The 26,373-nt window shown below is 27.1% G+C and overlaps 1 protein-coding gene across 4 annotated transcripts in view; it reads left to right on the forward strand.

The window, feature by feature from the left end:
- Sesn (Sestrin) overlaps positions 1–26,373 on the forward strand; it is a 191,514-nt gene that overhangs the window by 121,811 nt on the left and 43,330 nt on the right. For all 4 annotated transcript variants that reach the window (XM_075312482.1, XM_075312483.1, XM_075312484.1 and 1 more), the window contains one exon: positions 16,047–16,211. In XM_075312482.1, the coding sequence (XP_075168597.1) occupies positions 16,047–16,211 (165 nt within the window). The remainder of the gene's footprint in view (positions 1–16,046; positions 16,212–26,373) is intronic.

The raw sequence follows: 26,373 nt of genomic DNA on the forward strand, positions 1-26,373 counted from the left end.
ACTCAAAAGTCCGCTGGCAAAGTAATGGCCTCTGTTTTTGGGATGCGCATGGAATAATTTTTATCGATTATCTTGAGAAGGGAAAAATCATCAACAGTGACTATTATATGGCGTTATTGGAGCGTTTGAAGGTCTAAATCGCGGCAAAACGGCCCCATATGGAGAAGAAAAAAGTGTTGTTCCACCAAGACAACGCACCGTGCCACAAGTCATTGAGAACGATGGCAAAAATTCATGAATTGGGCTTCGAATTGCTTTCCCACCCACAGTATTCTCCAGATCTGGCCCCCAGCGACTTTTTCTTGTTCTCAGACCTCAAAAGGTTGCTCGCAGGGAAAAAATTTGGCTGCAATGAAGAGGGGATCGCCAAAACTGAGGCCTATTTTGAGGCAAAAGCGAAGGAGTACTACCAAAATGGTATCAAAAAAATGGAAGATCGTTATAATCGTTGTATCGCTCTTGAAGTGAACTATGTTGAATAATAAAAACGAATTTTGACAAAAAAATGTGTTTTTCCTTGTTAGACCGGGGATTTATCAGCCAATCTGTTATTTGCTCTTAAAAAAATACTGTACATTAAACGGAAATTTAGTTTGTCTAAAATATTGTTTCGTAGAAATTTTTTCTTTCTTTAAGTGTAGAACATCGATGTTCCCATATATTATCTAAAATGTAGTTTGTCTTTTAATTTAAAATTTGTTTTGCCACTATTGATATTAAATTCGTGAACATTTTATTTTAAATACAAATTTAAAAATTACATAAAATTTTAAATTAGTTAATTAATATTCAATACAATTAAATTTTTTTATAATTAAATATAAATTTAAATTATATTTCAAAATTAATAAAATTTAAATTTAATTTAATTTAATTTAATTTAATTTAATTTAATTTAATTTAATTTAATTTAATTTAATTTAATTTAATTTAATTTAATTTAATTTAATTTAATTTAATTTAATTTAATTTAATTTAATTTAATTTAATTTAATTTAATTTAATTTAATTTAATTTAATTTAATTTAATTTAATTTAATTTAATTTAATTTAATTTAATTTAATTTAATTTAATTTAATTTAATTTAATTTAATTTAATTTAATTTAATTTAATTTAATTTAATTTAATTTAATTTAATTTAATTTAATTTAATTTAATTTAATTTAATTTAATTTAATTTAATTTAATTTAATTTAATTTAATTTAATTTAATTTAATTTAATTTAATTTAATTTAATTTAATTTAATTTAATTTAATTTAATTTAATTTAATTTAATTTAATTTAATTTAATTTAATTTAATTTAATTTAATTTAATTTAATTTAATTTAATTTAATTTAATTTAATTTAATTTAATTTAATTTAATTTAATTTAATTTAATTTAATTTAAAATTAAATTAAATTAAAACTTTGCTTTGGAAATTTATCATCCAATCAATCTATTCCACTATATTCGTCGTTCCCACAATTTATTTAAATCTTAATTGCTTTATTGTGTTTGTTTTTTAATTTAAAGCTTGTTCCCACTATTGATATTAATTTCATGAATATTTACTGTTAATTTATTTGATTGCGAAGCAAAATTAATGCTAGACGATTGATGTTGAAGATAGTGTCAGTGTGGTTAAAAATTAGCGCCAATTAACAAACGACTAGATCATTTATTGCCTTAGATAACATGGAAAAGCATTCTCTACACTGAGAAAAATATTATCAAAATATGTCCAATTAAAAAGTTGATTGAAGTAAACTATTTACTTATAATTTTGCTAGTCTGAAAGGATTGTAATCCACAGATAAATAAATACAATTTTAATCAAATTTTAAAATATAGTCTGTTATGGAAATTATTGAAAATTTTTGCGTTCTAATTACAATTTTTATTAAATATAAAAATATTTCCAATTCAAAAAACAATCAGTCAAATAAATTTTTAATTGTATCATTTAAAAAAATAAATTGAAAGTGCCGCAGAAATTATTTTATTTGTTAAGGAAGTATACTTTTTTGTTTCTAATTAATTCTGAGATTGATACTATCATTTTTGTGATTGAAGCGATTTGAATTAAAATATCAATTGGAATAATTGATTCATGAACTATTTTTATATTTGATATAATGTCAGTAATCCAGTCAATTTCAATTTAAAATTAATTGAATCAATTAATTTCGTGATTTTTTTTTTCTGTGTAAGGAAGTTAAAAATACAAATATACGTTGAGGCGAACAGAGGTCATAAACACCAGTCCTCTTGAAAAAAATTGTATTCCTTTCAGGGCTGCCAATAAAATTCCAAGAAAAATCGTCTTAATCGACACGTGCACTTTAAAAATCGTCAAAAAATCGGCAATATAAATAGTATTAAAATTAAACATATTTTTTGGGTAAACACAAAACAAAAGTATTTATTTCACATACAAAACAGAAAATTAATGTACACAACTATGCATTTCAATAAAATAAAATACAAAGAAATCAGTTTTGTACGCAAATAACATTAACATATAAATTATTTTCTAGTTAAACAAAAATATTTCGTAATTTTTGTATAAAAAATATATTTTTCTAAAATATTGTTATTAATTGAGTAACATTTTTATTTAAAAATTAAATATTTTGAAACTCAAGAAAAAGTCCGGTGTTTTCAAAAACAAGTAATTTTTTATGTTGTTTCCAATAGATATGTCTATATGTGGTTATTTGTTTATACTGTACAAGAATTTTATCATATGTTAATTAGTAAAAGTTTTCTTTTGCACATTCTGAGTAAATCATTATCAATTTTGGTATTAAAACAACTTGAGTTATTTCATTTTAGGTTATTTTTGGAAGAGAATATTCCTTCCAATGAATTATTCTCCAGCTATCATCAAAATTTTAGTTTTTTGCTTAAACATTTCTACGTTTGATGTGGAGTGTGGAGGAATCATGATTATTTGTACGAATTTTGACAAAACTCGAAAAGTCAAAGTACTCCATGTTTTGTTTCCGAATTTTTTCCCAAAAATTTTCAAATTTATTTTAATATTTTCAAAAATTTCTTCAAAATGTAAACACTTTAACTCCCTAAGCTGTGTCTAATGAACGGAGTTAATGTCGTCCACTGTCCATTTTGTGAGTGAAAAAACGTCAAAATGCCGATAAATCGGCAAAATTGGCAGCCCTGATTCCTTTACTTTACTCATAATAAAAGTATTATAAAAGAGAAATTTCAGAAATCCTCTCAGAGTACATTCGATTAAAAATAAGAGAATCGAAAAATAATACTCGTATGTGGGTCAGGGATGATAATGATGTTGACGAAAAAGTACTAAAAATGTATTAAAAATGTAGTTTTCGAACCCAAAAAGTGTTAAAATAACATAATATCAAATATAAAGACAATTGTAAAAGTATACGTACATTTAAGTCTAGACCGATTTGGACAATTTTTTTTAGATTTTCTAAAAAATCTTATTTTGCAAAATTTTATTTCTATAGAAAATTTTGTAAAATGTTTATTTCTGCGAAAATTTTGTAAACATTTTATTGCTGTAGGAAATTTTGTCAAAATTTTATTTCTATAGAAAATTTTGTCAAAATTTTATTTCTATAGAAAATTTTGTCAAAATTTTATTTCTATAGAAAATTTTGTCAAAATTTTATTTCTATAGAAAATTTTGTCAAAATTTTATTTCTATAGAAAATTTTTTCAAAATTTTATTGCTATAGGAAATTTTGTAAAAATTTTATTACTATAAGAAATTTTGTCAAAATTTTATTGCTATAGAAAATTTTGTCAAAATTTTATTGCTATAGAAAATTTTGTCAAAATTTTATTTCTATAGAAAATTTTGTAAAATGTTTATTTCTGCGAAAATTTTGTAAACAATTTATTGCTATAGGAAATTTTGTCAAAATTTTATTTCTATAGGAAATTTTTGCCAAAATTTAATTCTATAGAAATTTGGGAGCCACCGTGGTGCAATGGTTAGCATGCTCGCCTTGCATACACAAGGTTGTGGGTTCGATTCCTGCTTCGACCGAACACCAAAAAGTTTTTCAGTGGTGGATAATCCCACCTCAGTAATGCTGGTGACATTTCTGAGGGGTTTTCAAAACTTCTCTAAGTGGTTTCACTGCAATGTGGAACACCGTTCGGACTCGGCTATAAAAAGGAGCTTAACATGGAATCAGGCAGCACTCAGTGATAAGAGAGAAGTTCACCAATGTGGTAACACAATGGATTGAATAGTCTAAGTGAGCCTGATACATAGGGCTGCCACCTAACCTATAGAAAATTGTGTTTAAATTTTATTTCTATAGAAAATTTTGTCAAATTTTTTTCCCATTTTGCCAAAATTTTATTTCTATAGAAAATTTTGTCCAAATTTTATTTCTGCAGAAAATTTTTTAAACATTTTATTGCTGTAGGAAATTTTGTCGAAATTTTATTTCTATAGAAAATTTTGTCAAAATTTTATTTCTATAGAAAATTTTGTCAAAATTTTATTTCTATAGAAAATTTTGTCAAAATTTTATTGCTATAGAAAATTTTGTAAAATGTTTATTTCTGCGAAAATTTTGTAAACAATTTATTGCTATAGGAAATTTTGTCAAAATTTTATTTCTATAGGAAATTTTGTCAAAATTATATAGAAAATTTGGGAGCCACCGTGGTGCAATGGTTAGCATGCTCGCCTTGCATACACAAGGTTGTGGGTTCGATTCCTGCTTCGACCGAACACCAAAAAGTTTTTCAGCGGTGGATAATCCCACCTCAGTAATGCTGGTGACATTTCTGAGGGGTTTTCAAAACTTCTCTAAGTGGTTTCACTGCAATGTGGAACACCGTTCGGACTCGGCTATAAAAAGTAGGTCCCTTGTCATTGAGCTTAACATGGAATCGGGCAGCACTCAGTGATAAGAGAGAAGTTCACCAATGTGGTATCACAATGGACTGAATAGTCTAAGTGAGCCTGATACATCGGGCTGCCACCTAACCTATAGAAAATTTTGTCAAAATTTAATTTCTATAGAAAATTTTGTCAAAATTTTATTGCTATAGGAAATTTTGTCAAAATTTTATTGCTATAGAAAATGTTGTCAATAATTTATTTCAATAGAAAATTTTGTTAAAATTTTATTTCTACAGAAAATTTCGTCAAAATTTTATTGCTATAGAAAATTTTGCCAAAATTTTATTTCTATAAAAAATTTTGCCAAGATTTTATTTCTATAGAAAATTTTGTCAAAATTTTATTGCTATAGGAAATTTTGTCAAAATTTTATTTCTATAGAAAATGTTTTCAAAATTTTATTTCTATAGAAAATTTTTTCAAAATTTTATTTCTATAGAAAATTTTGTCAAAATTTTTTTTCTATTTTTGCCAAAATTTTATTTCTATAGAAAATTTTGCAAAAATTTTATTGCTATAGGAAATTTTGGCAAAATTTTATTTCTATAGAAAATTTTGCCAAAATTTTATTTCTATAGAAAATTTTGCCAAAATTTTATTTCTATAGAAAATTTTGTCAAAATTTTATTTCTATAGAAAATTTTGTCAAAATTTTATTTCTATAGAAAATTTTGTCAAAATTTTATTTCTATAGAAAATTTTGTCAAAATTTTATTTCTATAGAAAATTTCGTCAAAATTTTATTGCTATATGAAATTTTGTCAAAATTTTATGTCTATAGAAAATTTTGTCAAAATTTTATTTCTATAGAAAATTTTGTCAAAATTTTATTGCTATAGGAAATTTTGTCAAAATTTTATTTCTATAAAAAAAATTTTTGGAAAATTTTATTTCTATAGAAAATTTTGTGAAAATGTTATTTCTATAGAACATTTTGTCAAATTTTTCTTTCAATAGAAAATGTATGAAGAGGTACCTATTTGCAAAATCTACCAAAATCAAGAATTCTACCAATCTACAAGACAGTAAAAAATTTACCATTTTTTGTAGAATTCTACCAGCTTCGGCAACTCAGAGGCCAGATCTAAGAATTACTGCTAAAGACACCATGTGCGTATTTCGTCTCCTTTTGACCGTTTTAAATATATACACTATCTTATAATACTCTGTTCCTCAGTGTGGCGAAAAAACACATTACACGTTTCATATTTGCGGACGAATGTAGTATAGACAATATTCCTCTCAAAAATTTTGAGACCCTGTAATAAAAACTAAAATATCTTCATTTTGGAATATGTTTATTTCTTCAATGTCCGCTATTTATAACTTTTAGAGTTGAGTTGATGTCTGAGAAACGTTCACATTTAGGGCAGAATAACTCTATTTAGAGTAATTATGATGAAAAAGTACCAAATGGCTCGCAGTCGTGTCACGGTGCTTTTGGCAGTCGAAATGTATCAAAAAAAGCACAAAAGTGTTTTTTGATGTAGATGCTAAATTTCAACGGTTATATGTATATGTAAAATATTGTTATTTGAATATTGTTTCTTAGAGAGTACTACGCTGATTTTGATTAATTTTTCAATTTTTTGAATATAAAATACCCATCAAAACATTTACTAGCTAAAGAGTAAACCCCAATTAAAGAAGTGGTAAAAAAGAGCCACCTTGTGCTCTCTTCAAATTTGTAAAACTCTTACCGTTTGTGTGTGCGTGAGTGAAAATGTTCCTTAATTTTATTATGGTAGCTATTAGAGTTATAACTTATAGTAGGTAAAGATATACAAGTAAAGGGTGATTTGTTAAGAGCTTGATAACTTTTTTAAAAAAAAAAAACGCATAAAATTTGCAAAATCTCATCGGTTCTTTATTTGAAACGTTAGATTGGTCCATGACATTTACTTTTTGAAGATAATTTCATTTAAATGTTGACCGCGGCTGCGTCTTAGGTGGACCATTCGGAAAGTCCAATTTTGGGCAACTTTTTCGAGCATTTCGGCCGGAATAGCCCGAATTTCTTCGGAAATGTTGTCTTCCAAAGCTGGAATAGTTGCTGGCTTATTTCTGTAGACTTTAGACTTGACGTAGCCCCACAAAAAATAGTCTAAAGGCGTCAAATCGCATGATCTTGGTGGCCAACTTACCGGTCCATTTCTTGAGATGAATTGTTCTCCGAAGTTTTCCCTCAAAATGGCCATAGAATCGCGAGCTGTGTGGCATGTAGCGCCATCTTGTTGAAACCACATGTCAACCAAGTTCAGTTCTTCCATTTTTGGCAACAAAAAGTTTGTTAGCATCGAACGATAGCGATCGCCATTCACCGTAACGTTGCGTCCAACAGCATCTTTGAAAAAATACGGTCCAATGATTCCACCAGCGTACAAACCACACCAAACAGTGCATTTTTCGGGATGCATGGGCAGTTCTTGAACGGCTTCTGGTTGCTCTTCACTCCAAATGCGGCAATTTTGCTTATTTACGTAGCCATTCAACCAGAAATGAGCCTCATCGCTGAACAAAATTTGTCGATAAAAAAGCGGATTTTCTGCCAACTTTTCTAGGGCCCACTCACTGAAAATTCGACGTTGTGGCAGATCGTAAGTCTATTCATGATGAAATGTCAAAGCATACTGAGCATCTTTCTCTTTGACACCATGTCTGAAATCCCACGTGATCTGTCAAATACTAATGCATGAAAATCCTAACCTCAAAAGAATCACCCTTTATTATCACAGTTTGTACTAGTTGAAATATAGATGGCGCTAGTTTATTATTTCAGGGAATGCAATTCAGTAGTTGTTTTTTTTTTCTTTTTATATTTCATTCCATTTTAATTCTAGCTATGATCTTCTATTGAATCCACCAAACATGGATAATACTTATTGTTTGTGTGTATGCTAAAAACAAAGAAAAAAACAAATCCCTATACAATTTAATGCAAATCCATATATTATCTCCACTAATTTGGTTAAACAGCATTTAAAGCGAAAACAAAAACACTGAATAAACAAAATATCGAATACAAAGTAACACCAACATAGAGTCATTTGAAAATATTAGAATGACTAGTCATTAATCATATCAACAATAGCTTCAAGTTATTAACGAATTTTGCTGGTGGCTACAAGCTACCATTTAAATCTTAATTAATAACCTAGCTCAACCAAAACAAAAAATCTCGAAAAAAAGATTAAGATCAGCATTTAAAGCAGCCACCACAGTGAATGCATTGCAGCCATTGTGGATACCACCAACAATATCTAATTAACAAACAAAAAAAAAAACGAAAACAAGCAGGCAAACCTGGGGCTTGTTTTAATTTTTAACCAAATTGATGGTTATCTCACACTTGTTCGACATACGCCCCATCTTAAAAAAATAATTAGCAAATAAATAAAACACAATTCTAGAAAAAATATGAGAATAAAATTCGACTCACATTTAATATTTGCCGACTATTTGATGCCCTATAAAAACATCACAAACAATTTTATTCTTTTTCCATTATTTTTATCACTACCAGGGAAATGGATCAACCACAGACCCGGTATAGGACTAGTCCCTGGTGTGTATGGACCAGTCTCAGTTCTGGTCAAAACGTATGGAAGGGACCGGTCACTTTAACATGGGTTTGTCATTGACGGGGTAAATTTACATTTTAGGACGCGTCTTGGACTCATCCCAAAGGACACGTCCTGGGACAATTTAGCAGGAGCACCCCAAAGACAGGTCTTCAGGAAACAGTATGGGACAAACTCTTAGAAATCCGTTTTCAATTTGGACATCCCAATCGAACCCGAAATGAAAAAAACTTTTGAAATATGTCGAACAATAGCTTATTCCGATAATGTCGAACAATAGCTTATTCCGATAATATTTCACTAAATGTGAAAATACTTGATATTAAAATCTTAATGGATCTAAGATTTTTATATCAAGCGAGTACGGAAATAAAAAATACGACTATTTAAAAATTGCAACTAGAGCACAAGTACCAGTTCTGAGATAGGTCCGTCAGTGGCAATTTGCACCAATTTCCCGTAGGATACTTTCACTTTTTATTATCTGATAACGGGAGGCAAATATTTTTGGATTTTTTTTATTTTAAATAAGTTTTGGAAATTGGGATCGACTGTTTTTGGTGAATTTTCATTACAAAAAGATTACATCATATTCCTCTTTCAATTCAAATTCGAAATACATAATAACAGCCCAAATATGAAAATAACAGACGTCCAATCTTGAGATCTTAATGTCATAAAAATCTAATAGTCAGCTTGGAAGTGCATAATTGGACTTTCGATTTACAATAACTTGCGATAGATACTGAGAGAGGGGCAGAAAGAGAGAGAACAAAAGAGAAAAGTTTTTGATGTACGAAAGGAGGTATCACAATGGTCTGAATAGTAAAAGTGAGCCTGAAATAACTAACCTATCGTCATTTCTTTTGAAAGAACTGTCCTATACACTAAATAGGTAAATGATCTTATATATCTCAAATATCGTGAAGAGTGAAAAAATGTGTGAAATTATGTGAAAAAATACAATACACCCTCATTAATAGCCAAGCAAATATTAGCCAAAGCAACTAATTTTGGGTGATATTTTTAAACACGAAATATATTTGATCAAAGTTTGAGTATTTACTTTAATCGCCTCTCCTTTACTTTTAATCGAGTTAATAGTCCGAAACAAATTAACACGTTTTTAACGTTTTGATCAAGGCGTTTTTTATGTTGGCACATAGCTGTTTTTGTGGTTTCTATTTTAACGCCTCTTCCTCTACTCACGGCTACCGGAAGAAAGTTTGTTTTATTGTTTTGAATTGTTTTTGAAAAGCGAGGTGAGGTGTTTCAAATGGTGGGAGTGAGGGGGGGGGATCTCTCATCCATCTTCATTGGATCTCTGTTGGTGGTGATAGTGCTAGTTTTATTTATTAGTCCGACATGTGTCATTTGTCATTTGGAGCTAACCACCCAATGGAGCAAAGCCAAAACGAATGAGCCATAACATCTGGTTGGTCAAAAAAACAAAAACTAAACATCAACAGCTACCCACAGATGAGAAGCTAGTTTTTTTGTTTTGGCCAAAACATTGAGTGGTGATCATTTAATGTTGACTAATTCAAAAGATCACTATGAGACTATAATACGACCTATTTTAATTTGTAAATTTAAATAAAATTAGCATATAACCAAACTTATTGTTTATGGATTTTATTATGATTCTCATGGGAATTTCAGATTGTGAATAGAATTCAGTTCTCAAATAAAGCTGTAGGTGTTCTGTAGTGAATTGAACTAAAAATTAAAAACCTATACCACCAGCGACATCTATATGTAAAGTGGGCAGTTAGTAATTAAATGTAAAAAAATATTTCTACAGTATAAACAGCAAAATTTTTTACTGTTTTCATATGTGTAATGGAAGTATAGAAATGAATTTTAGAAACGACCTGTGTACAAAGCTTAGTTCTGAAATCTTAAAACAAACAATGTTATATTAAAGAGAGAGAGAGAGAGGGAGTAACAATAAAAGTTTAGAATCCCAGCGACTAGTTATTTTATCATGCAAACAAAATGGGATATTTTTCAATGCGAGGGTACGATTGAAGGTATTAAAGGTATCATTGTATTTGTGAGATAATCAATTGGTTGCTCAACACAATGATATTAATAGTTCAGATGTATCATTAACATGAGAAATAACAGAAATACATAATAACAACCCAATCATGAAGATAACAGACGTCCCAAGACAATAAAGAGCATAGACCCAGAATGTTATGATCAGAGAGAGAGAGAGAGAGAGAGAGAGAGAGAGAGAGAGAGTAACAATAAAAATTTAGAATCACAGCGAATAGTTCTTTTAGCATTCAAATGAAATGAGATATCGCTCAATGCGAGAGTAAAATTGAATTACTGGATGGTATCATTGTGTTTGTAAAAAAAACAATTGACTTATGAGAACAATGATATTAAAATTTCACCTATATCTTATTACCATTATGCGCTTTTCAGACTATCAGTTATTCCGGACGACAGTGCTCGTGTCGAACATATCCCATATATTGTGCACATTATAAGTTAAGTCCGAAGGCATAATCGATACTGCTGCATGTTTATGGGATCGATAACACATTTACCGATTATTTAGTCACCGCCGACAAGTCGTATCGATCCGACACACTGTAAGATTCTTTACAAACACCGACATTCCGTCCGGAATAACTGATAGTCTGTAAAGCGCATTAGAAATAACAAAAATACATAATAACAGCCCAGCCATGAAAATAAGAGATGTAGAATTCTACCAAAAATTGTAGATTTTTTACTGTTTGGAAGATAGGTAGAATTCTTGATGTTTTGGTAGATTTTGCCGTATATTCCTCTCCAACTAAGAGGTACTTTACAAACTCTATAAAAAAATAAAATTTTGAGAAAATTTTCTAACGAAATAAAAATTGAGAAAATTTTCTATAGAAATAAAATGTTGAGAAAATTTTCGATAGTAATAACATTTTAAGAAAATTTTCTATAGGAATAAAATTTTGAGGAAATTTTCTATAGTAATAAAATTTTATTCTATAGAAAGCAAATTTTCTATAGAAATACAATTTTGACAAAATTTTCTATAGAAATAAAAATTTGAGAAAATTTTTTATATAAATAAAATTTTAAGAAAATTTTCTATAGAAATAATATTTTAAGAAAATTTTCTATAGAAATAAAATTTTATTTCTATAGAAAGCAAATTTTCTGTAGAAATAAAATTTTGGCCAAATTTTTTATAGAAATAAAATTTTGAGAAAATTGTTCATAGAAATAAAATGTTGAGAAAATTTTTTATATAAATAAAATGTTGACAAAATTTTCTATATAAATAAAATGTTGACAAAATTTTCTATAGAAATAAAATTTTGAGAAAAATTTTTATATAAATAAAATTTTGACAAAATTTTCTATAGAAATAAAATTTTGACAAAATTTTCTATAGAAATAAAATTTTGAGAAAATTTTCTATAGAAATAAAATTTTGACAAAATTTTCTATAGAAATAAAATTTTGACAAAATTTTCTATGGAAATAAAATTTTTACAAAATTTTCTATAGAAATAAAATTTTGACAAAATTTTCTATAGAAATAACAGTTTGACAAAATTTTCTATAGAAATAAAATTTTGAGAAAGTTTTTTATAGAAGTAAAATTTTGAGAAAAATTTCTACAGAAATAAAAATTTGACAAAATTTTTTTTGTAGAAATAAAATTTTGACAAAAAATTTTTTAGAAATAAAATCTTGCAAAATAAGATTTTTTTGTTTTGTAGTTTTTTGGTAATATTTCTTTTTGGTAGATTATTTTTGGCTCGATTGGCAACTGTGTCAATTAACAGCATAGAGAATATTATGATCAGTGAGAGAGAGAGAGAGAGAGTAACAATAACAATTTATAATCACAGCATGCAAATGAAATGAGATATCGCTCAATGTGAGAGTAAAATTGAAATGCTGGATGGTATCATTGAGCTTTTGCGATAATCATGTGGTTAGTGAGAACAATGATATTAACATTTCAGATGTATCATCTTTACTTATGTTAACATTAGAAATAACAGAAATGGGTAGTAACAGCACAAGATATTTGTGTAGATGTTCCAAATCAATTAACAGCATAGATCAAGAAAAGTATAGACGACTCACGTAAAATTAACAGTAAAGTTGTTTGTTTATAGTGCACCTACATTAAACTCAATTGCTCTTATTATTCACTCGCTTTCTTTTTGGAGCTCTAAAATTGCCAAGAATGAATTTGTCAGTAAAATTAACTGATTGTTCCGAGTACATCTCTTTGAGATAATTAGATGTTTTTCAAAATAAGGAGACAAAGAGAGGAAACAAATTTAAGGATACTATTGTAGAGAAGAGAGTCATTTACAGTAAGCAGACACAAAAAAAACTCTCTTTATTTTACGTGGGAGTCTTTACCATTCTATGGCTTTGGTAACAGTTGACGAAAAGCTTAGCCTGCAATATGCAGCACAATAATGATGTCAAAGATTGGGGGTAAATTTGACCTGCTACTATATACAGAGAAATCTCTGAAAAGTGGGCACCACTAAAAAATGTCTTATGTTTATGAAACGTTTGTTATATTACTACATTAAAGTTAAACTCTCATTAGTGGACACAAAGCGCCATCTATGTGCCAATCTACTCTTCGGAATTTGCATTTGATTAATACATAATTTATGACGATTTCGATTGGAAAAAAAGTGCAACATTCTCCAAATTGATTGCAAAATGTGAAGGAGACTGTCATAGATTTTTGATCCTGTATCTCTCACAATATTTGAGTTAACAATAACTTTGGAATGACACTATCATTTGAGCGCAAAAACAACGAGGGAAGAAGTAGTGCAACACCAGGGCAACATATTTTTTGCGAAACGAAAACGCCATTAATCAATTTTAATTTCACAGTTTTTTGAGTGAAATTGTTTTTTCGGTGTATCAAAATAAATTCAATTTTATATAGCTTGTCTTGTCTTTCCAAAAAAAAAACAAAACTCAATACAAAACAAAATTTTAACAATGCTGACAAATTGAAGGAACCAAACCGAACAACATCCACATTTGTTTGTTCCTAAATTTGCCTTAACAAATAAAACAACAAAATATTTGCCATATATGACAAACGACACCAGCTACAACTTATTTAAAATGGAAGAACCTGCATTACAATAGACACAGAAACGCCGCCTTTGTGTCCAAATTGACAGCAGACAGAAATACTAACCAAAAAATTAAGAATCCGAAATGAAAAAAATGAAAACTCAAATTTCATTTGGATGTGCTCATGTCGTTTTCGATTTTTTTTTTGGCTAAGACAACACTGTTAATTCGTTAGGTTTTTTTTTGTTGTTTAATTTGATGGTGCCACTACCCAAATAGGTGTTATGGCACACGTAAAAATACGTGTTTCATTTGAGTTTATGGAGAAACATTCGACGGGGCTTTTAGATATTAATTAACGGCTCAATATGGCCAGAAAACATAGGACGTATTGTCTAATTTTGTAGTCTATAGGGAATATTAAGTGCAATTTAAATGGAATTGCATTTAAATTAAATTAAAATTAATATCTATAATATGTAAAATTGAACTTTTCAAATTATTAAACAATTGTATTAACTTAATTTATATAGAATTCCTAACAGTGGTAATTATAGCCATACTAATTAACGTTTTTTCTATTTGATGTCAAACTTGTTATATCCTGTTATAATGTATTTATATTATTTTTATCGTTAACTAACTTTGTTCTCGATACTCAAATGGTTAGCTCACAAACACAATGATTAAATTTGAGCATCTCAATGTTACTCTTACATTAAGAGATCGCATTTTAGTTGCAGTAGCTATGCCTGTTATAATGTATTTATGTTATTTCTAGCATTAAATTAGGATGATGTTACTAACATTGTTCTCAATACTCAAATGGTTAGTTCACAAACACAATAATCAAATTTGAGCATCTCAATGTTACTCTCACATTGAGAGATCTCATTTTAGCTATAGTAGTTAAGCCTGTTATAATGTATTTATGTTAGTTCTAGCGTTAACATAAATTAGGATGATTTTACTAACATTGTTCTCAATACTCAAATGGTTAGTTCACAAACACAATGATTAACTTTGAGCATCTCAATGTTACATTCACACTGAGAGATCGCATTTTAGTTGCATATTGTATTCTCACTGTAATAACCGTTCACTTTGATTTCAATTTTTTTTATTGGGTAACATGATTATTGTACGCAACATAACATTTTTTGGGGAGTTTCGAAAGCTGTTAGCAACATAAATATCTCTTGTGATATATTTTTTACTTAAACCATATTAATGTTAAAAAATTAGTTTTTGTTTGGTACACATCCACTTTTTGTAAAATTCATATAATGTACTTGCTACCAAATAAATAAGAAAAACGCTTAAAATTCAATTGTTTTATTTCAAAAGGTAAAATTCTTAAAAAATATTATACGAAACCATAAGAAGACTTAGTATATACAGTAGCCCGCATTCTTTTATAATCTTTAATAAGATGAAAGTTTTCCACTTGACTAAATTACCAGTATGCATCTTAAATTACCTAACTAGAACTACGCCTTAATCTCTGGTTGTCCATTGAATTATCATTGTGGCTTTTTGTGACATTTTTTCCCTAAAATAGAACAAGATCATACATCAAAGTCCATCCAATTTTTTATTGTGTCCTCTTTTTCCTCATTTGTTTACCTTGCTACTATTAAATATCTTTTGTTTGAATTGTAATGAAAATGTTCATGTGTGTCATTTGATATGATTTCAAAGTGAACAAAAAACAATCCATAACCCATAGTCAATGGAAAACCTTGGCCTCTGATGTTCAGCAAATATAGAGAGCTTGTAATCGCAAATGTTCTTCTTTGTCTTGTCTTTAGTGGTTAGTAAAGTTTTTTTTTTTTCGATTTGACGACAAAAATGATTTAATGCGGTTACATATGGTTACACTTTTCAATGTGAAAAGTGCGTTCAATAGGGGGTTTTTATACTTAGAGGACAAGGTAGTAGGGATTAAGAGAAAATAGTAAAAAAATGTGCTATTGAATACAAAATTTGTTGGAGGAAAAAATTATGACCCTAATTAAAAACAAAAATTGGGAAAATTGATCTTATAGAAATATAGTGAACCCCGTCAAACTTGGACACTTGGAAAATTGGGCAAATTTTATGAGTCCTTTAATATGTGAACGCACTAACATGAGCCTCTTAACATCACAACATGAACAAAATTTAGGCGACCATGAGTGTCAACTTCTGAGAGGTTACACGGACGGTACCACTAAATTTGTTTGATATATTTTTTAACAGAAGTGCCAGCAGAATTCCCAATCGAGAGCCAGGATTGAGAACTTCATTTGATAAATAATAATATCGAAAAAATCCTTCAAAATGTATTTTTAATTTAATTATCATAAATACTTTTATTTTCAAAAAGAAAAAATATAGATATATAAGAAAAATTTGAATATCACTAAATTTAATTTTTAACATATATTTTCAATATTGTAATTTTCTTATTTTTGTTTATTTTTCTTTCAGTGCCCCATGCGTGAATATAATATAGATGATCTCGAATTGGATCAAGTGACTCAGGTGATTGGCTATCATCCTAGATATCTTGATCACTTTCTAAGAACTCAAAATTTTATAATGAATGGCGATGGACCATTGCCATACGATTATCGTTATTATTTGGCCATAATTGTAAGTAATTATGTTTTCTTTATTAATTTAAGATAGCAAAAAAAATAACTCATGCAAACAAATACAAAGTCACCTCTTGAAGCAGCAAATTTTCTAAAAGAATTTATAATTCTGCATAATTTTAAGTACAAATTGAATGATTTGAACCGCAATTCTCGTATTCCAAACAGAAGTATGAGCAAATGATTTTAATATATGACCACTGTAGACAAACAACAGCACTGTTAATTTTATGTGAGCTGTCTACACCTTTCTTGGTCTATGCTAAAAACATGAAGCCAGCAGATTTCAGTTCTGTTATTGTACAGAGTACTGTACTCTACTCCCACACAAGAAAAGGCTTGGATGAAAAGTCAATTTTTTAAATTGTATCAACTGGAATAAAAAAGTTAATTTTTAAGTTCAAATTGTACCAAATTTCAAAAAATATTGGAAAAAATATAGTAAACGAAAAGTAAAAGCATTGGAATCATGTGAACGTGAAGGAGATTTATGGATTATGCAATTTGCCAGAAATTAAAAAACAAAAAATACGATCGTTGGTCTAAAATGTCGTAGCAGCCGTAGAATTTCTCTTAGTAATAGTTACTGTCAATATTTTTGAAATTTGAGTTGAAGAACTTCACAATCAAAAGGGTGATTTGTTAAGAGCTTGATAACTTTTTTAAAAAAAAAAACGCATACAATTTGCAAAATCTCATCGGTTCTTTATTTGAAACGTTAGATTGGTCCATGACATTTACTTTTTGAAGATAATTTCATTTAAATGTTGACCGCGGCTGCGTCTTAGGTGGTCCATTCGGAAAGTCCAATTTTGGGCAACTTTTTCGAGCATTTCGGCCGGAATAGCCCGAATTTCTTCGGAAATGTTGTCTTCCAAAGCTGGAATAGTTGCTGGCTTATTTCTGTAGACTTTAGACTTGACGTAGCCCCACAAAAAATAGTCTAAAGGCGTCAAATCGCATGATCTTGGTGGCCAACTTACCGGTCCATTTCTTGAGATGAATTGTTCTCCGAAGTTTTCCCTCAAAATGGCCATAGAATCGCGAGCTGTGTGGCATGTAGCGCCATCTTGTTGAAACCACATGTCAACCAAGTTCAGTTCTTCCATTTTTGGCAACAAAAAGTTTGTTAGCATCGAACGATAGCGATCGCCATTCACCGTAACGTTGCGTCCAACAGCATCTTTGAAAAAATACGGTCCAATGATTCCACCAGCGTACAAACCACACCAAACAGTGCATTTTTCGGGATGCATGGGCAGTTCTTGAACGGCTTCTGGTTGCTCTTCACTCCAAATGCGGCAATTTTGCTTATTTACGTAGCCATTCAACCAGAAATGAGCCTCATCGCTGAACAAAATTTGTCGATAAAAAAGCGGATTTTCTGCCAACTTTTCTAGGGCCCATTCACTGAAAATTCGACGTTGTGGCTCGTTAGTAAGTCTATTCATGATGAAATGTCAAAGCATACTGAGCATCTTTCTCTTTGACACCATGTCTGAAATCCCACGGGATCTGTCAAATACTAATGAATGAAAATCCTAACCTCAAAAGAATCACCCTTTATTATTAAGAGAAATTCTAAGGCTGCTACGATATTTTAGACCAACGATCATATTTTTTTGATTTTTTTTCGGAGAAAAGAAACACGGTTGCCACTTGATCCCAAACAATATTTGGAGAACATTGGAAAATATTTTCAATATTTTACTTTTATAGGAAATTTTGTCAAAATTTTAATTCAATAGAAAATTTTGTCACAATTTTACTTATATGGAAAATTTTGTAAAAATTTCATTTCTACAGAAAATTTTGTAAAAATTTTACGTCTACAAAAAATTTTGTCAAATTTTTTTTTCTATAGAAAATTTTGTCAAAATTTTATTTCTATACGAAATTTTGTCAAAATGTTACTTCTATAGAACATTTGTCAAAATTTTATTTCTATAGGAAATTTTGTCAAAATGTTACTTCTATAGATTGTCACAATTTTACTTCTATGGAAAATATTGTAAAAATTTGATTTATACAAAAACTTGTCCAAATTTTATTTCTATGGAAAATTTTGTCAAAATTTTACTTCTATGGAAAATTTTGGCAAAATTTTACTTCTATAGAAAATTTTGTCGAAATTTTACTTCTACAGAAAATTTTGTCAAAATTTTTTTTTTATAGAAAATTTTGTCAAAATTTTATTTCTACAGAAAATTTTGTCAAAATTTTTTTCTATAGAAAATTTTGTCAAAATTTTATTTCTATAGAACATTGTCAAAATTTAATTTCTATAGAAAATTTTCTCAAAATTTTATTTCTATAGAAATTTTTTCAAAATTTTATTTCTATAGAAATTTTTTCAAAATGTTTTTTCTATAGAAAATTTTGTCAAAATTTTATTTCTATAGAACATTTGTCAAAATTTTATTTCTATAGAAAATTTTATCAAAATTTTATTTCTATAGAAAATTTTATCAAAATTTTATTCCTATAGAAAATTTTGTCAAAATTTTATTTCTATAGAAAATTTTGTCAAAATTTTATTTCTATAGAAAATTTTGTCAAAATTTTATTTCTATAGAACATTTGTCAACATTTTATTTCTATAGAAAATTTTGTCAAAATTTTATTTTTATAGAAAATTGTGTCAAAATTTTATTTTTATAGAAAATTTTGTTAAAATTTTATTTGTATAGAATATTTTATCAACATTTTATTTCTATAGAAAATTTTGTTAAAATTTTATCTCTATAGAAAATTTTGTCAAAATTTTATTTCTATAAAAAACTTTGTCAAAATTTTATTTCTATAGAAAATTTTGTCAAAATTTTATTTCTATAGAACATTTTGTCAAAATTTTATTTCCATAAACAATTTTGTCAACATTTTTGTCAATATTTTGTCAAAATTTTAATTCTATAGAAAATTTTGTCAAAATTTTATTTCTTAGAAAATTTTATCAAAATTTTATTTCTATAGAAAATTTTCTCAAAATTTTATTTCTACAGAAAATTTTCTCAACATTTTATTTCTATAGAAAATTTTGTCAAAATTTTATTTCTATAGAAAATTTTGTCAAAATTTTATTTCTATAGAAAATTTTGTCAACATTTTATTTCTATAGAAAATTTTGTCAAAGTTTTATTTCTATAGAAAATTTTCTCAACATTTTATTTCTATAGAAAATTTTGTCAAAATTTTATTTCTATAGAAAATTTTGTCAAAATTTTATTTCTATAGAAAATTTTGTCAAAATTTTATTTCTATAGAAAATTTTATCAACATTTTTTTTCTATAGAAAATTTTGTCAAAATTTCATTTCTATAGAAAATTTTGTCAAAATTTTATTTCTATGGAAAATTTTGTCAAAATTTTATTTCTATAGAAAATTTTATCAAAATTTTGTTTCTATAGAAAATTTTGTCAAAATTTCATTTCTATAGAAAATTTTGTCAAAATTTTATTTCTATGGAAAATTTTGTCAAAATTTTATTTCTATAGAAAATTTTGTCAAAATTTTATTTCTATAGAAAATTTTGTCAAAATGTTATTTCTATAGAACATTTGGCAAAATTTTATTTCTATAGCAAATTTTGTCAAAAATTTATTTCTATAGAAAATTTTGTCAAAATGTTATTTCCATAGAACATTTGTCAAAATTTTATTTCTATAGAAAATTTTGTCAAAATGTTATTTCTATAGAAAATTTTGTCAAAATGTTATATCTATAGAACATTTGTCAAAATTTTATTTCTATAGAAAATTTTCTCAAAATTTTATTTCTATAGAAAATTTTGTCAAAATGTTATTTATATAGAAAATTTTGTCAAAAATTTATTTCTATAGAAAATTTTACCAAAATTTTATTTCTATAGAAAATGTTGTCAACATTTTATTTCTATAGAACATTTCTCAAAATTTTATTTCTATAGAAAATTTTCTCAAAATTTTATTCCTATAGAAAATTTTGTCAAAATTTTATTCCTATAGAAAATTTTGTCCAAGTTTTATTTCTATAGAAAATGTTGTCAACATTTTATTTCTATAGAACATTTGTCAAAATTTTATTTCTATAGAAAATTTTGTCAAAATTTTATTTCTATAGAAAATTTTGTCAAAATTTTATTTCTATAGAAAATGTTGTCAAAATTTTATTTCTATAGAACATTTTTCAAAACTTTATTTCTATAGAAATAAAATTTTATCAAAATTTTATTTCTATAGAAAATTTTATCAAAATTTTATTTCTATAGAAAATTTTCTCAACATTTTATTTCTATAGAAAATTTTGTCAAAATTTTATTTCTATAGAAAATTTTGTCAAAATTTTATTTCTATAGAAAATTTTGTCAAAATTTTATTTCTATAGAACATTTGTCAAAATTTTATTTCTATAGAAATTTTTGTCAAAATTTTATTTCTATAGAAAATTTTATCAAAATTTTATTTCTATAGAAAATTTTATTTCTATAGAAAATTTTGTCAAAATTTTATTTTTATAGGAAATTTGGTCAAAATGTTATTTCCATAGAACATTTTATTTCTATAGAAAATTTTGTCAAAATTTTATTTCTATAGAAAATTTTGTCAAAATTTTATTTCCATAGAAAATTTTTCAAAATTTTATTTCTATAGAAAATTTTGTCAAAATTTTCTTTCTATAGAATATTTTGTCAAAATTTTATTCCTATAGAAAATTTTGTCAACATTTTATTTCTATAGAAAATTTTGTCAAAATTTTATTTCTATAGAATATTTTGTCAAAATTTTATTTCTATAGAAAATTTTGTCAAAATTTTATTTCTATAGAAAATTTTGTCAAAATTTTATTTCTATAGAAAATTTTGTCAAAATTTTATTTCTATACAAAATGTTGTCAAAATTTTATTTCTATAGGAAATTTTATCAAAATATTACTTCTATAGGAATTTTTGTCAAAATTTTACTTCTATAGATTGAATTTTGCCACAATTTTACTTATATGAAAAATGTTGTAAACATTTTATTTCTATAGAAAATTTTGTCAAAATTTTATTTCTATAGAAAATTTTATCAAAATTTTATTTCTATAGAAAATTTCGTCAAATTTTTATTTCTATAGAAAATTTTGTCAAAATTTTATTTCTATAGAAAATTTTTTCAAAACTTTATTTCTATAGAAAATTTTGTCAAAATGTTATTTCTATAGAACATTTGTCAAAATTTTATTTCTATAGAAAATTTTGTCATAATTTTATTTCTATAGGAAATTTTGTAAAAATGTTACTTCGATAGGAAATTTTGTCAAAGTTTTACTTCGTCAAAATATTACAAAAAAAAATTTGCAGATGATCAATATATCAAATTGTACCAAATACGACAGTGTAGTATTATGTTAAATAAAAAATTATGAAATTATGTTAAATAAAAAAAGTAATCTAATTTTATCTCTTATTATGATATATCTTATTTTTTATTGATTACTTCAGTTAATTGAATATTTTTATTATTTAAACGATTTAGTTCATTGTTTTCTCTTAAAAAGTAAGAAACACGAAATTAGCCAACATTAATCTTGTGCACTGCCAATAGTAATTTTAAGACAACTACTCCAATAATGTTAATTTACAATTCAAATATTTCAAGTATTACAAATTTGTATAAACATTTTAAAATTGGTAACAATCAGCCTTCCGATTAGAGCTAAAGACTGATAAGTATGTGCATGCAATACCATTTGGCATATGTGGTGGCAAATGGTACTGGTAAATAGCTAGAGCCTGTACTAGCATACCATTTGGTAATAGATATTTTTTTTGTTACAATAGGGTGTATTGATCAGTGTTAGTGTTAATTTTTGTAATACTTATTAAGGAGAAGAAAATAATTGTATACTTCAGGCAATTAATATTAATTCCATATAGATTCTTTATATGTAGGAGGAATAAGATTAAAAAACAAAAAAACGCTTGAAGATAATTGGTGGTGCTTTTTTCGATTGGGGTGTCAACAATTAACAAACAATTGAGAAAATCAAAAAGTAGAAAAATAAAACACCAAGTGTGCCATTTCAATTTAAATCCATATCCATCAATAAAATGAAATTGGAATCCATGGCAATTGATGATTTCATATTTGGATAATTGCAATAATAATTAAAAGCATTTCTTTCATCCATTCAATCACACCAAATAAAGTGGGTAGCCTATAAAATAAACAGATCTTGTAGTACAATAAAGTGCCAGACATGTAGGTAATAAAGAAACAAAACACTGGGGATTTTTAAAATAAGGACAAGTGGAGGATAAACAAGCTTATAGTTATAGTAATCAAATGTAAGCTCTATTTAAGTGGGTATCAATGTACAGTGAAACATTTCAGAAGCGGACAACCACAGTCGACTGAATATATGGGAGTTATCCCCTTATGAGAGGTAAATTTTAAGGTGTTATTATAGCGAACGGTTTTCAGAGTGTCCAAGTTTAAGAGGTTTCACTACACTGAAAAATATCTCCAAAATGTTCAATTTGATTGAAGCTAAAAACTATTTCAATTAAAAATTTAATTGATACAAATAACTACACAAAAAAATTCACGAAATTTTTAGCAACTATATATAAAAAATATTAAATTAAAAATTTAATTGATTCAACAAATTTTTTAATTGAAACAAAAATCAATCACAAAAATTAATAGTATCAATTAAGTTTTTAATTGGATCGATTAATTTTTTAACTGACTGTCAATTACTTTTTAAATGACTGTCAATTACTTTTTAATTGACTGTCAATTAATTTTTTAATTGATCCTATCATTTCTGTGATTGAAGACATTTCAATTAAAAAATTAATCGAATCAATTAATTTTAATGGTTGGTGATTGAATCAGAAAAAAAAATTGCGTGTAGAAACAATAAGTCAATTAAGTCAATTATTAAAAATTTTTAATTAAAATAATAATTGATACAATTAATGTTTTAATCAAACTCGGACAACTAAGTCAGTTAAGAACGTGTTTTGAAATTAGTTAAGTTAAGTTAAGTTTTTAATTAAAAAACCAGTAAGGAAAGTCTAAAGTCGGGCGGGGCCGACTATATTATACCCTGCACCACTTTGTAGATCTAAATTTTCGATACCATATCACATCCGTCAAATGTGTTGGGGCTATATATAAAGGTTTGTCCCTCGATCGATCTGGACAGAATTTGATAGACTTCTACAAAATCTATAGACTCAAAATTTAAGTCGGCTAATGCACTAGGGTGGAACACAATGTTAGTAAAAAAATATGGGAAACATTTAAATCTGGAGCAATTTTAAGAAAACTTCGCAAAAGTTTATTTATGATTTATCGCTCGATATATATGCATTAGAAGTTAAGGCAAAATAGGGTAATTTTTACAATTTTTCGACTAAACAGTGGCGATTTTACATGGAAAATGTTGGTATTTTGACCATTTTTGTCGAATTCAGAAAAACATATATATGGGAGCTATATCTAAATCTGAACCGATTTCAACCAAATTTGGCACGCATAGCAACAATGCTAATTCAACCCCTTGTGCAAAATTTCAACTAAATCGGAGTTAAAAATTGGCCTCTATGGTCCTATGAGTGTAAATCGGGCGAAAGCTATATATGGGAGCTATATCTAAATCTGAACCGATTTCAACCAAATTTGGCACGCATAGCTACAATGCTAATTCTACTCCCTGTGCAAAATTTCAACTAAATCGGAGCAAAAAATTGGCCTCTGTGGGCAAATGAGTGTAAATCGGGCGAAAGCTATATATGGGAGCTATATCTAAATCTAAACCGATTTCAATCAAATTTGACACGCATAGCTACAATGCTAATTCTACTCCCTGTGCAAAGTTTCAACTAAATCGGAGCAAAAAATTGGCCTCTGTGGTCATATGAGTGTAAATCGGGCGAAAGCTATATATGGGAGCTATATCTAAATCTGAACCGATTTCAACCAAATTTGGCACGCATAGCTACAATGCTAATTCTACTCCCTGTGCAAAATTTCAACTAAATCGGAGCAAAAATTTGGCCTCTGTGGGCAAGTGAGTGTAAATCGGGCGAAAGCTATATATGGGAGCTATATCTAAATCTGAACGGATTTGGCTGATATTTTGCAAGTTTTTCGGGACTCATAAAATATTCGGATGTACGGAATTTGAGGAAGATCGGTTGATATACACGCAAATTATGACCAGATCGGTGAAAAATATATATGGCAGCTATATCTAAATCTGAACCGATTTTTTCCAAAATCAATAGGGATCGTCTTTGAGCCGAAAGAGGACCCTATACCAAATTTTAGGACAATCGGGCTAAAACTGCGAGCTGTACTTTGCACACAAAAATACATCAACAGACAGACAGACGGACAGACAGACAGACAGACAGACAGACAGACAGACAGACAGACAGACAGACAGACAGACAGACGGACATCGCTAAATCGACTCAGAATTTAATTCTAAGACGATCGGTATACTAAACGATGGGTCTCAGACTTTTCCTTCTTGGCGTTACATACAAATGCACAAACTTATTATACCCTGTACCACAGTAGTGGTGAAGGGTATAATAATTGGGTTGTGCAACCAATATCAATTAAAAATTAATTGAAATTTGCTAATGAAATCAATTGATTTTTTAATCAAGTATTGTTGTATGTTTAACTAAAACTGTGATTGATGCTATCAATTTCATTATTGAAGACATTTTTTAGTTAAAAAATTAATGGGATCAATTAATTTCATGATTGAATCAGAAAAAAATTTTTTCTGTGTATATTCCCTGGTTAAGATGATCACGATATTTAGCCTACATTTTTATTTTTAATTTTTATTGTAACTAAATTTGTCCAATTTTACAAAAACAAAAACATACTGATTCAATTATTAAAAATTTTTAATTAAAATAATAATTGATACAATTAATGTTTTAATCAAAACTACGTCAGTTAAGAACGTATTTGAAAATAGTTAAGTTTTTAATTAAAAAATTAATTGGGTCGTGCAACCAATATCAATTAAAAAATTAATTGAAATTTGCTAATCAAATCAATTGATTGTTTAATCAAGTATTGTTGTATGTTTAACTAAAACTGTGATTGATGCTATCATTTTCGTTATTGAAGACATTTTTTAATTAAAAAATTAATGGGATCAATTAATTTCATGATTGAATCAGAAAAAAATGTTTTCTGTGTATATTCCGTGGTTAAGATGATCACGATATTTAGCCTACATTTTTATTTTTAATTTTTATTGTAACTAAATTTGTCAAATTTTACAAAAACAAAAAATACTGATTCAATCACGAAATTAATTGTTCCAATTAAATTTTTAATTGAAATGTCTTCAATCATGAAAATGATAGTATCAATCGCAGTTTTAATTTGACATTAAAAAATACTTGATTAAAACATTAATTGATTTCATTAGCAAATTTCAATTATTTTTTTAATCGATTCAATTAAAATTTAATTATTGTTGATTGCAAAACTCTATTATTTTTTTCCTTAAAAATGTAACTATTTTCAATTAATCTCTTAACTGACTTATCTCCATTTTCATGAAGCTCCGTTATTGCTACGTTAGCTAACGAACTTTTAACCCGTATTATGGACATAGCTGTCATCTTGTCTATACATTCCATATGCCAGTTAGGAACTTAACTGCCAAAAATTTTTCAGTTAAAGTTAACCGGAGGGAAGATATTTGCAATTTACTTTCCGTTAACTGAAAGTTAAAGCCAAACGGAGCTACATGAAAATGGCCGTTAGTGTTTTTCGTTTGAAAAAAAAAATGATTGTTTGAAAAAAGTTTTTAGTTAAAAATTAAAAATAATCACTTTTTTAATTGGCTTAGTCTTCCGAGTTTGATTAAAAAGTTAATTTTTTAATTAAAAATTTTTAAATTTTCAATCATTGACTTAATTAATATTTGTATCTTTCTATCTTTATTAAAAAGTTAATTGTATCAATTAATTTTTTACTTAAAACTTTTTACATTTTCAATCAACGTTTTAATTCGAAATATTTTGGTGATATGTATTATTTTTTTATTTTTTTATTTTATTGTATTTAGTTTGGTTTGGCATTAACTATTGAAATTAAACTATGTTTAAATGGTGACATTTTTATTATTGTTTTGTAATTCTTATAATTAA

This window comes from Haematobia irritans, chromosome 5 (genome assembly GCF_050003625.1).
Source record: "Haematobia irritans isolate KBUSLIRL chromosome 5, ASM5000362v1, whole genome shotgun sequence".
Classification (NCBI taxonomy): Eukaryota; Metazoa; Arthropoda; class Insecta; order Diptera; family Muscidae; genus Haematobia; species Haematobia irritans.